The sequence below is a fragment of the Hirundo rustica genome, chromosome 4 (genome assembly GCF_015227805.2).
Source record: "Hirundo rustica isolate bHirRus1 chromosome 4, bHirRus1.pri.v3, whole genome shotgun sequence".
Lineage (NCBI taxonomy): Eukaryota > Metazoa > Chordata > Aves > Passeriformes > Hirundinidae > Hirundo > Hirundo rustica.
Genome location: NC_053453.1, coordinates 12945341 through 12958149, shown reverse-complemented (window position 1 = coordinate 12958149; position 12809 = coordinate 12945341). Strand labels below are relative to the sequence as shown.

At 37.1% G+C, this 12809-nt stretch overlaps 1 protein-coding gene across 3 annotated transcripts in view; it reads right to left on the bottom strand.

The window, feature by feature from the left end:
* KMT2E (lysine methyltransferase 2E (inactive)) overlaps positions 1-12809 on the bottom strand; it is a 56105-nt gene that overhangs the window by 12142 nt on the left and 31154 nt on the right. For all 3 annotated transcript variants that reach the window (XM_040061128.2, XM_040061127.2, XM_040061129.2), the window contains 10 exons: positions 12086-12258; positions 11055-11093; positions 9246-9458; positions 7646-7776; positions 6447-6564; positions 6187-6296; positions 5069-5330; positions 3184-3282; positions 2300-2464; positions 1019-1327 (listed from right to left, as the gene is read on the bottom strand). In XM_040061128.2, the coding sequence (XP_039917062.1) occupies positions 1019-1327; positions 2300-2464; positions 3184-3282; positions 5069-5330; positions 6187-6296; positions 6447-6564; positions 7646-7776; positions 9246-9458; positions 11055-11093; positions 12086-12258 (1619 nt within the window). The remainder of the gene's footprint in view (positions 1-1018; positions 1328-2299; positions 2465-3183; positions 3283-5068; positions 5331-6186; positions 6297-6446; positions 6565-7645; positions 7777-9245; positions 9459-11054; positions 11094-12085; positions 12259-12809) is intronic.

Below are 12809 nucleotides of genomic sequence, written 5' to 3'. Positions count from 1 at the left end.
GTACACTAGGTACAATGCAGAGACATTTTAGAGATACCTGAAGCCTGAATTTTACTGCACTTTTTTGCTGTTTCATAGTATTAAGGATGTCTTCCTTTTCTGTTATGCAACAGGCAAGAAAGGAAGAAAGGTTCCAGTGTTCCCCGTCACAAGAATATAACAGTAATGCAAAAATGCAGTGTTGGAGAATGACTGGGGTACCTTTTGGGAAAAAAAATATATCTAAATTATGTTTGGGAGTTTAAGATAAAAAACCATATTGAAATTGTTATTTTTCTTTTGACAAGAAGTTTTAACCTATGACTTCCTCCCCCTTTTCCTCCACTGATTAAAATTTTCAGGACTTCTCGTAATTCACACTACAAATACTTTTTAATGCATTCTGTGAATTTTAAAGCAGAAAGCTGCACTGCTTTAGTTGTGCTTGCAGATTTAAATTTCTGAGTGTCTTTTAATATTGTGCCATTTCGTACAAGTTTTTTGCACTGCAGTCCAATGGAAAGAAATTTAAACTCAAAGCATTAATGAGCAAAGATTTTCCCTCCAGACACGTGCATACACATTTGGTGTGTTTAGATCTAGTAACTTCAGAACAGACATCTGAGGACTTCTAGAAATTCGCGTTTTCCTTCCTATCTGAAGCATACAATGAACAAAGGAAAGAAAGGCAACTTTTACTTCCTTGGGTTTTCCTTAAAATTCAGCTTTAATTATGTTATATTATGTGTTTTATATATGGTTATGTATATTATTTCAATCCATTTAGAAAACATTTTGTTCTACAACTGTTCTGAAGATGTATTTTGGAAGCGTCTTAAATCCAAACTAACTTCCATCAAAGGACGTTACAAATATTTTAATCTATTGCCAGTGAGTGGCTAGACAATGGTGATTTTTCAAGAAATGAGTAAACTTTTTAAAAAAACCCATACATGCAGTTGCATACCGATGAAGCAGCCTGTAATTTTTTAAAAACTCAGTTAAGGTCCATCTTTTCCCCATCCCTCAAGAGACTCACCTTCTTTGTTTTCGGATACTTAGTAGGGCATTTACTAAGTGCTGGAGCTTCTGTTTCAGTAACCATTTCTGTAACAACAGTTTCTGTTTCAGGTTCAGCTACCAGTGCTGCATTCTCAGTTTCGGTATGCTGTGAAGTTACTTCCACATCAGGAGAGGAGGGCTGAATATCTGAACACATGCTGACGGTCCTGTGTCGCCTGCGCTGCTGTCCAATGTGAGTTCTACTCCGGGAGAAGCTTTTTCTCTGTTTAGCTCTATTAACTTTGGCTGGGGTGGGCTTGGTGGCAGTTTCTTCTTTTGCCGGTTCCTGGGACAAGACAGAAATCTAGTAAATAGATCCCAGACACATTCAGAGCTACTTATCTTTCTTAGGGAAAACCCCCCCCCCGTTAGTTCCCTCCTCTTCTACAGGTCCAAAAAGGTCCATCTCATTTTTGTTGTCAGAACTGCAGTACTTCTCTCCTTCCTGAAGGCGAATGACAGGATTTCCTCCCAAGCATGTGCTGTATCATCAGCAGTACTCACACACACCCATCACCCATCAGATCATGGCAGATTTAGGTAAGAACTGACATTCATTCATCCATAAGCTAGAAATCAACTGCTTCGATCATGATGTCTTTCAGCGCAATACTGTTTTCGCAATTCGTAGTTTACTAGGTGTTTAGCTTTATCACAAAAGGTACTTAAGAGAATGCTGACACACACAGCTCAGGGAACCAACCTGGACTGCAACTCATGTATTATGAGTATTTGCAAGCTAAGAAGCATCCATTAACAACAGAGTTAAAAACTGTTTATAAAACATTAAGTATCATCTGCAAGAACTCAGGAAAAAAACCAGACTTTACTAACTAATTTCCTTTAAAATAACAAAAAGATTATAATACTATGTGTTCCTGAAAAACCCACTGAATGAACAGATTATTCTCCACTGGTTACAGAGAGTGCCTAAGGAAGGCACCTCCTGTAGCTGAAGTCAACACTGATAAATCTTCTGTCCTGAACTTCAAAGACACACAGAATTGTACAGCGGGGGTGTGTGCGAGTACATGTTTGCATAAATTCACATAACTGAAATTCTTCATTAAAGAATTCTATAAAAAAATTCAGAAGCTAATAAAATAAAATGTCAAAGAACCATATAGATTTTGGTCACATATATTTGAGTTCAGAGGAAAAAAAAAAAATCATTCATCTTAACATGCAGCTCGCCATTCCAACTGACAAAACATGCAATGTTAAAAGCTAGCTTTAAAATAAAGCTCCAGATAACTACCTGAATAAATTCAGCATCATTGAGAATCTGTGCTTCCTTGCATTCTGATTTAACCTCCGTTTTTGCTGTGCTGATTCTTTCCAAAGCCTGTTCTCTTCTTTTTTCTCTTTTTTCTAGTCTGGCAAAAGCTTGCAGGATAGCTTCCATTTTCCGTTCTTCTCTTGTCTGGAGGATTTAACAATAATCATGATCAGTTTTAGTCATAATATTTCATATAAATAAATAGGCAATTCCTCTCTCTCCTATTTTTTCAGTACTTCCAAACATGTTCAACATATGTCTGACATGAAGATCAAGTTCAGCAGAAGCTCAGATTAAAGGGACATGTTACAATCACTGCAAAAACCAGACTTCTGAAGAAAGGCTTGCATCCATAACGAGCCTGACAAACAACAGAATCCTACTTTGGATTTAAGAACTTGCTTAATTTTTCCAATACTTAACAAATAAAGTGCATTTTAAGATGCTACTTTTATTAACACTGTTCTACCAAAATTAGAAAATTAGGATTTCTGAGACTTTTTATTCAAGTAGGGAACTCAAATAAAATAGGGGAAAATCTTGATTCCCAATGCTGTAACAAGCAATAATAAAGAGCAAATAATTAGATCTAAAACAGGCATGGCAGAAACCATCTAAAGACACTAAAAAATTGTATGCAATTGAAGATAAAAGCAGACTTTTGTCAGAATGCAGTGATGAACCCAGATGAACTGTTCTCAAATAGCAAGCCTTGCATTTGAAGGCTAAGTTCATATAAGGATCTGATGCTGCACATGCGCAGATTGTACAAGTTCACAAAAAGGCAGCAATTAGCATGGGAAGAGCAGGTGTCACTAAGCCTTAATGATGCCTTTCAGGCAGCTACTTGCTTCCCAACTTACCATCTTCCTTTTCCTTTCTGCAATCTGCTCCTCGGATTCCATTTCTACTTCATTGCTAATGGGAGTTTTTTCTTCTATATCATCAATAAAATCTGGCTCCTGAAAGATGGAAATGACTGTTTTACAGAAGTTCTACTCCTCTTGCAAACTAGAGTGAACTAAAAGCTACACAGAACTAAGAATTCTCAGATCAGTAAATCCAAAGAAACCAAACCAACAAATCTGGATGAAAGTGTTCCATCCTCACTGCCTCATCCCACCAAGCAAAATTGGTATCAGAATTAAACCTTTGAAACAAAGGGAACTTTCGGACATTAACAATGGCCACTGATCTAACCACTTTACCACCAGTTAAATAGCTAGGGTATTATACACCCACAAAAAACAGTATTAGTTTAGTGAAACAATGAATGCCAAAGTAGATACTACCAATTACACAAAAGTTTTTCTCAGCTCAGAAGTATATTCAACTGAAGTCCCATTTTCCATTTCAACGCTCACTCTATAATCTAATGACAGCACCATATCATATGGAAACACAAAAGTTACCTAACTAACAATGGCTTGCTGTTTTGAAAGAAAAAGCAAGCATGGAAGTGTGACTTTGAAACTAATTAACTTTCACTAGTCCTATATGTAATTTCACTTTTACATAAAGGACTAGACAAAGATTTAAAGTTGGTTTTAAAATACATATCTAAAGATAGAAACTAGGCTATTAGTAGCTTTTTTCCTGGGGTGATATATATGATGCTACCATAAAGAAAGTGTAAATGTACTTTTAACAGCTTTTTTCTTCCCACAATTCCTACTCTTCAGTTTTGAAAAACAATACAAGTCCTCCTGTGACTGTTCTATATAAGCAGTATATAATACATAAGAAGATCAGAAGATTCCATATACCAGCTATCACTTTTTGAAAACATGACAAAAAAACAAATCAAAATTCACTTAAGATTAGCAAGTTTAAATACTACCTCTCTGGAGACCATAATTTCCAAGTCACATGCATGCCTTCTGGACTTCCAGGCATTTTAAAGCTATTTAGCTACTAACATGCCAGAACAATTTATCATCTTAGGAAACCTGGGTGTCAGTATGCACATTTTTATCTTATTTTCTTCAGTCCTAAAATGATGTTGTAAGAACTAGGAATTGCTCCCTCCCAGAATAACTCCCTTTTCTCTACCCCTAAACCATCACCAAAACCCATCATATTAAAAAAAAAAATAAAAAAAAATCATCACCACCACCCTCAAAATGAAGGAATATAGACAGTTACTAAGGCAACAATCTGATCACGTTAAACAGTTAATCTTTAATAGCTGCTCCGCAAAATTAATAATTTATGCCATGAACCTCTCCCATAGTTCTTTCAAACTGACATATTCAAAAAAAGACTAATTTACAATTTACTATCACGGTACATTACCAGGTAGCTTTACCACATTACCTACACATTTCGTTTCAAAACATTTTCCTCCACCCAACTGAATTAAACATGGAGCTGCAGTCAACATTCAGCTAGGTGAGAGTTCTGTTTCAAGAGCAGGGCTATGTACTGCTATGTTCAAAATACTTCTGAGTAACGTGAGCAAACTAGCCAAAATCACTTCAGGATAGCTCCTGAAGCCATGACATGAGGCCTTCACATTGGAGAGCCACAAAGACATTCAGAGGAAAAAAGTCCAACATACCTTTAATTAACCAAATATTAAGGAAAACCAAAAATAATATATAGAATTCTAAAAGCTTATCCATCATTCTGACTTTTGATAAACCTCCACACTGCTTTTCAGTGACTTGTTAAAATTTCTTTAGTAGCTATAAAAGGAGAGTGTCTGCATTTACAAGCTTTTATTTCTGAGCATCTTTGTGTCAGTACCTGATTATTAGAAATGGACAGCCTAAGGGGAGAGAGCTTCCTCTGTTTATTATCTGCAATTTTCATTTTGGTGGCTGCTCCTTCACAATCCAATGTGATGTTCTGATTTTGAGTCTCCTTTTCTCTTGAAACATCTTTCTCTTTCTTTCCCTTTTTCCTTCTAGTTTCATATCCAGTATTGATGTTTTCTGTAGGCTCAGAACGTCTGAGGACTGGACACTCAGGATTTTCTTTGAGGCAAGCACAATCCACTTTGTATTTACTGCAAGTAATTAAATGCAAGAAGGCATATTTGATTAGGTTGTACAGCAGCGAGACCCTTCAATATTAAATCACTGATATTTCACTTTGAGCATCTGCTGTAATGCAAACCAACCACATTCAAATACAGGTGACTCAAGTTTTCACCACAATATACACTACTACTGTAATTCAAAAACCTTTTCTACCAGGTAATTGAAGTTTTGGCTTCTTTAGTTTTGCCACATAGTATTCTTTGAAATTCAAGGTTAGCATTGTGATTGAAAGACAAAAGACATCTAAAACTTGAGTTTAATCCTGGGTGGAAATTTAACAACACAAAACAGACGCATGGAAGTCAGAGAGTTCATTTTACATGGAAAGATGGCAGATACAATTTACAGCACGAGTGCACCAAACTCAGAGTCACTTGGCACAATTTTAAGGTCCACTTGGGAACACAGGAAACGTTATTCAAACATGTTCAACTGAAAGGGGCTGCCAGCTGTTTCAGGTACTAAACACAACTGCTATTTGTTTTTAGAAGGAGTATGTCTACCCTTAACAGTGCTGAGTATCCTGAGACAGTCTGAACCCATGCTGATTACCACACGCACTCTGTGGTCATACACAGTTCAGGTCAAGTCGCAAAGGCAGCACTGCATCCAAGCTGGCTTAGGAGCAGACCACAGAAATGCAGTAATAAAAATACACAACTCTGCCCACACACACTGTTCATTGTAAATACAGTGCCTAAGGAGACCTGTGTTATTAAAACATGCAAGAAAGTAAATGATACCAGAACAAAGCCATTCTGCATTGCACAGTAACTTAATGAGCACTAGATGTATTTTAGAACAGCATTCTGAAATACTTACCAGTTTCCATAATCAAAATCAAATGCTATGGTAATCTCTGCTCCCTTTGGAATGTTATGGATAGAGTAAATATAAAGATGAATTGTTCCATCTTCAATTACATGCCTCACCTATAGTCAAGAGAACATTATTATATTATCGTGAGTCACTTTCAAGTTCTTGTATAAAAATTGTAGGGACTGCTCAAATTATCAGGGATCTCAAGGAAAAGGAGATTCCTAAAGAAATAAAACGTAGTTTAACTCTCTAAATGTGCTCACCTCTGCGTTTGGTGTACACGAACGCCTGATAAATCGAGCTTCATTTCCAAAAGTCCTTGCATCAACACACATTTCTAGCCCGTGGAATTTGGAGTAAAACAAAACAAATGGGTATGGCCTGAAAAACACACAAGAAAACCAGGAATTCCATAATTTTTAAAGATGCCAAATAGTGCTTAGTCTTCTTATTAGTCAGCTTTGCAACATGATGCTTGACACAATACACCAAATTTGGAGGCTAATCTAAGAATGACCTGTTTGTATTTAAGCTTCATGACTTTAACATGTACTTTCCCCAAATACATTCTTGGAATACCTCAAGATGGGAGTTACAGCCCTGTATCATCTGCATAGGATCTAATGGGAGAACACCAACAGAGCACGCACTAGATATGGAAGACACACAGCTCACGTTTTCCAAATTTCTTAAACTTTTCTTATGATAGGCCCCAAAATGAAACTCAGAAGTTTATATGCCACTTAGAATAATTTTTTAAAAAAGTAAGACCACCACATCCCTGGCTAACACCTGCATCATCACTAGCACCAACCCTCCTGAAGGAAAGGGGCCCCCAAATACTTTGTGAAATCATGCTTTAAAGTTCTGCTATTCCAAGTGCCAAGGAACCCTTCTATTTTTACTGAGCAAGACCTGTGTGTTCTATCTCCTCCAACAGGCCCTTCTGCAAATTCCCCAGTAAGTGTGCTCATGCAGTTAGTGACAGCACTGAACCAATGCACAGGAAAAGGAAGCAGTCACACACAGCTCAGTAAACTCACTAGGGAACTCTGGCAGTAAAACAGTCCCAGGCTGACCTGAGTCCAGTTCCATTCTCAGCCTCGTGGATTTAAAATCCATTTCTCTCACAAAAGATAAAGCCTTTACTGTCAATATATGAAATGTTTTAGGATGGAAGAACCTGCCCATTTCCTGGTTTAAGGTGCACAACTACCCAACTACACATGCAGGACCCATGTAATCAGGGAGGAACAAAAAAAGAGAAAACTAGCTCCTGAACAAATCTGTAAGGATATCCAGAAGAGAAAGGGACAGAAAAGTTCCAGCTGTCATTACTTTTAATCAGACAAAGTAAAACACAAGACACTGCTGGTAATTAAGATCCACTTGTACTTGAAACAACAGTTTGGAAAACACCACTTTATCAATTACTTTACTGAAACATTAGGAATGAACAAACCTTTTAAAGAAATATCCATTAGCTTCAAATTGGTCTCTCAGCATGAACTTTCCTCTGTATTCAATAATAAGCGCATCAGGAGGCAAGTCTTTAACAGCCTTTAAAATTTTCTTATTTTTTTGCACATAACTCTGTAAAGACATAAATTCATTTATGAATTTTCACTTTCCACCATTTTTCCATTATTATTAATAGCAGACTATACTTTCACAACTATTAAACAGTTTTACAGGAACTAAGAAAGCCCCTCCTTTTTTGTAATTAAACCTCCAGACTGAACTGACCAAGCCGTTCTGCTTCCCTAGCAATGCTACTAGTTATCAATTTAGATACAAGGAATGCTGTGGCCCTAGTTCTCCAGACATGGCTGAAAACCAACATACTCATGTTCTCACAACTCAAGTACTATAGCCTCTAGTGAACTTAACTCTCGCCACAACTAGGATGAAATTGCTGCATTGTTTTGCACAACACTTTCAAAAGGCTTCAATTCTTTTGAACAAAACAAAACATGCAGACATAAAATGACATTCACAATTTGTTCAAGGAAAAACAGAACAGGGAAGTACCATAATAATAAAAAAAAATCCTGAGAGAGTTTCCCAATTCATTTTCATATCTTTAGATGGAAAGATGGCTTTAATTAAAAACCAATACATACCCTGGCAATTAGTGAACTCACACCTCTCATAACTGTCATCACCAATCAAAAAGGAAGTAGCCTCTATGTAGGCAAAAGGCTCTGTAAGTAGGGATATTCCTCTAAGGAGGGTGTCCCATATGCCATGATGGTCTTTGAGAAAAAGAAGCAAAGATGCTTCCATTAATCTGCTACAGTAACTACTCCTCAAGATTTCTGCTACAAAATGCTAAGTCTTTTACACGGCTCTGATTTTAAGCCTGTAAGTGACTGACAAATTACTGGTAAGTACGGCTGAAAAAAGGCATTGCATGATTTCTTCATGAACTAGAAAGTACAAGATCATGAGTTTAAAAAAAAAAAAATAAAAAAATCAGTATTAGAAACACCAGCCATGAACATCCAGAACACTTACCATGCCTTATGAAAAATGTAGACAATGAACATCTTGATACACTTAGTAGGGCATGGGGGGGGAAAATCAGTTTCACTGATTCTTTTACTCTAACTACTCCAGGTATCTCTCACAGAGAAACAGTAGCCAAGCTGACTAAAGTTGTCTGTGTGTCAAGCGAGTCTAAGGGCAACTCAATGTTCAGGCTGAGACTAACACTGAGCTACTTTTTGGGATAAATGATATGCAAATGTAAACATAATGGGGGTGGTACGGAACACATAAAAATCAGTAACTAATTCTGAAAAATGTGTTAAAATTCTGATGCTCAGATCCGGTGAGAAGGAACAGAAAGTGAATGTGAAGTCCCTTTTTTTGTGTGTTTCCCCCTCCCCGCCCCCCCCCCCCCCCCCCACCCCCCGCCCCCCCCCCCCCCCCCCCCCCCCCCCCCCCCCCGCCCCCCCCCCCCCCCCGTGTTTATTGTTTGTTTGTTTGGGGTTTTTTAAGTTATCTAATGTCATAGCACAATCACAGCATGCAGTACACAACAAGGCACAGCTCATTACCTCTACTGGAGGTTTGAAAATCAGACTGCTGGTGCTGACTTCTTTTTTGTCATTTCCATTGCCTAATCTGAGAGCTATTTTTTGTGCCTCCCTCTGGACACCTTCACTGTACTGGTTATTATTTGCTTCTTCATAACGATCCATCCATGCCTTGATTTTAGTTTCCCATCCGAAGTTTGAACTATCAGTAGGGTCAATCTCAGGAGCCGAGCCCTAAAAATTGAAGTAAGTGACCAGATATTAGAAGGTAAGATATTAAAATAAAAAGAAAAGTTCTACAACAAGACACAAAATGATAGGCAAAGGTATGCCACTGATTTACAGTTTGGGTTTTTTTAGCAAGTCTGGTATGAAACTCTGTATTACTTAAAAACACTGAATCCCATTACATTTGTCCTTTCAAGAATTTTATTATTTAGTAACTATCACCCAAGTACAGGAATACTTTCCCTCCTCAACAGTGATTCCTGCTCTTAGCGGGATGAGAATGGAGAGTGACACTGTTTCCTCCCCCAACTGCACTGCATCACGAATCTAAGTGCAGGAATTGGAGGGTCAGATCTTCCTGCCCACTCAACTTTTGTGAACATATGCAAATACAGGGAACTCCAGCTTTTATCCTGTAATACACAGACTTGATTTTCCCCTTCCAGCTTCAAAGATCTTGCTGTATCTTTTCTTCTGCGGCATAACTTGCTAGCTTTACTAATCGTACACCTAACACATGAAGGTTGTGACTCTAATGTTACAGGCTTTGCACATAAATTTTTTCTCTCCTCAGCTGCTCCTCACTATACATTTTTCTTCTGCAGTGCTTCAGATCCTTTCACTTTTAAAGAAAGTGCCATTGTACCTCCAGACCTCATAAGCAGCAGCCAGGCTGCAGCCAACCAAAGCTCCTTACGGACAGCAGCAGCCAGCCAACGCTCCCTTTTCTATCCACCTGAGCAGAGACACTATTAAACATTAATAAAACACAAGTAGTTCAGCAATTCAAATTACCTGTTCACATTTCTTTTGTGCATGGAGAAATCCATACACACAAACAGCATTTCAAAGATGTGATGCTAAGACAACCGTTAAAAAACAATGGAACCTTACAAAAAGCATATTAAAAACCCCCACAAAATTAGAGCTTTTCCTTCCCCAATTCCATCTTCACTGTTCACAAGGCACATCTTACACATCTGAAGTGTAAATTGCATCCCACTTGTTTTTATATATACCAAGCATGAATGAACTATGGAAATACCTAGTTCTCACATCATGCACATTTTTATGTCACAGAGGATTTAAAGACAGCTGCAACACTTAAATCTTACAAAACAGACATACCAATACCATTCCCTCAGACTATGCCAGTATCAGTGAGTAAAATCCTGCCAGATATACAGGAGTCACAGCAGGTGTAGATGGAGGTTTGACAGAGCAGAACCCCTAACTTAGCTTTTAAATGCAATATAGCCATTTCATTATTTCACTGCTTAACAGTTATGAAAAGCTGGAGCCACTAAGTTCAAATGAAGTGTTCACTCGATTTTACTCCCTTGCAGAGCACACATGAGCCCCAATTAATGCATTGGCTCTTGAAATAAAAATTTGCACTAATTATTTCAGGCAATTTTGCAGGACAAACATGTAGTGCTCATACCTTAATTTAAAATCACTGTGATGCATACATAATGTATTAGTTACCAAGAGGAGAATATTGTAGTGCTTAGTGTATAGCCCCAATTATACTCTTGATGATTATTATTTATGTCATGTACAGTTAAGGTCTGAAACAAAACCCAAACGAACTCACATTACCTTTACTCTTGAAGATTTCCTGGATCCTTCTCGAAATGCCTGGAATAAAATTAGATATTCATATTCACTGAAGGAAAACTGAATATACAAAATCTCTTAAGGAACTTATTAACAAATTAACAACTTTTCAATTAAACATGCAAGATGAAAACAACAGAAACTATGATTTCAAGGTAAGAGGTTAAATTTCACAAAACGTATTTCAAAAAACAATTCAGCATTCCAACCTAAGTGCACAGTAGTCAGGTACCTCTACCTTTCTCTCACATTACAACTTGACTCTCCAGAATTTCAAAATCCAAGCCAAAATATCAGAGGTAACAGAATACACAGCAAAGCATTTGTATTGAGAACTGTTCAATCAAAAGGAAACATTTCACTAAAGATTTCCAAAAAGACATCAATAACCTATTCTGACTTTCAAGTTTTAAAGGACAAAATTCTCATCCAAACTAATGAAATTAACTATGCAAACCACTTGTTTAGGAAGTTCCATGTACTTTACTTCTTCACAAACATTTTGTCTTCACATATACACTGTTTATACACCTGTAGCTAAACAGTGTGTCAGTATTTTTTTTTTACTTTCATTAGTTTAGGAGCTAACTTCCTGACAGCATACTTTCACACAATTTCTACTCAAATAAATGGAGTCACATCAGGACAACTGATGGCAAACATTTCTGTACTTAAAACCACCACAAATGTAGACTTCCAAAGAATTATTCTTCCCAAAACTGTTCTGCACCTCTAACTATTTCAAATGGTCCAGTAAATGGAATTCCTGTGGTGAAGATTCTGCTTCAATTATAAAACTGAACTTGCCCAGGCAGGATATACTAATCTGAAATAACAAGGAGTTATAGGTGTCAGGTGCCCAGTAAGACTATAATTTACTGCAGAGTAATACATTTCAATCTAAAACCAGGTGGTAAAATAGCCTGATTTTTAAAATCAGTGTCTCATGGTAAGAAATGTCACATAGCTATAAATTATAACACAGAGTAATAAAAGAAAATACATTCACTTACTTTTTTACATTTAGCTATGTTCTGTTCTTTCTCTCCGCTCTTTTTCCTCTTCTTATCATTGACCTTTGTAACTCTTGTAGCAGTTAAAGTAATTGTCGTTGGTGTATGTTGATAAGCAGTATACAGTTCCACAGGAACCTCATCACCACTCTCTGTTGCACTGGTGTCTCCATCTTTAAAACAAAGAATATTCTGTAAATAATCAATACTGCAGAAAGAACATGCACGAGCTACTCTGCATCTGCTTTCAAAACACAAGAATTCATACTGACAAATGCTCCAAGCAGTCATATGCAAAATTCACCAACAGTTGCAACAGCATGAAAATGAGGGACCAATGACAAACTGGTAATTAAAAGTGATTTGTAATGCAAGGTAAGAAAAAGGTACCAGATTAAATTCCATTCTCTGAATGGAATTAATGACCTTATTCCATTTTAAGCAAAATTAGAATCAGAACAAAAATGGTAAAAAAACCCAAAAACTGTTAACTCTTCACTTTATATATAGCTTTTACTTGCACTATGGTATTTGGATTCTCTCAGATGACTGTACTCTAGAAGGGATTAAAATTAAGACTGACCAGCATTTCTTGTGAAGCTTTATTAATTAATCATATGTAAGTCATAATCAACTATTTCAGCTGCAATTTGCACCATCAAATGCCTTTCTCAGGGTTAATGTCAATTTTGCCAAAAGCCTTTTGTAGTCAAAATTCACTAAC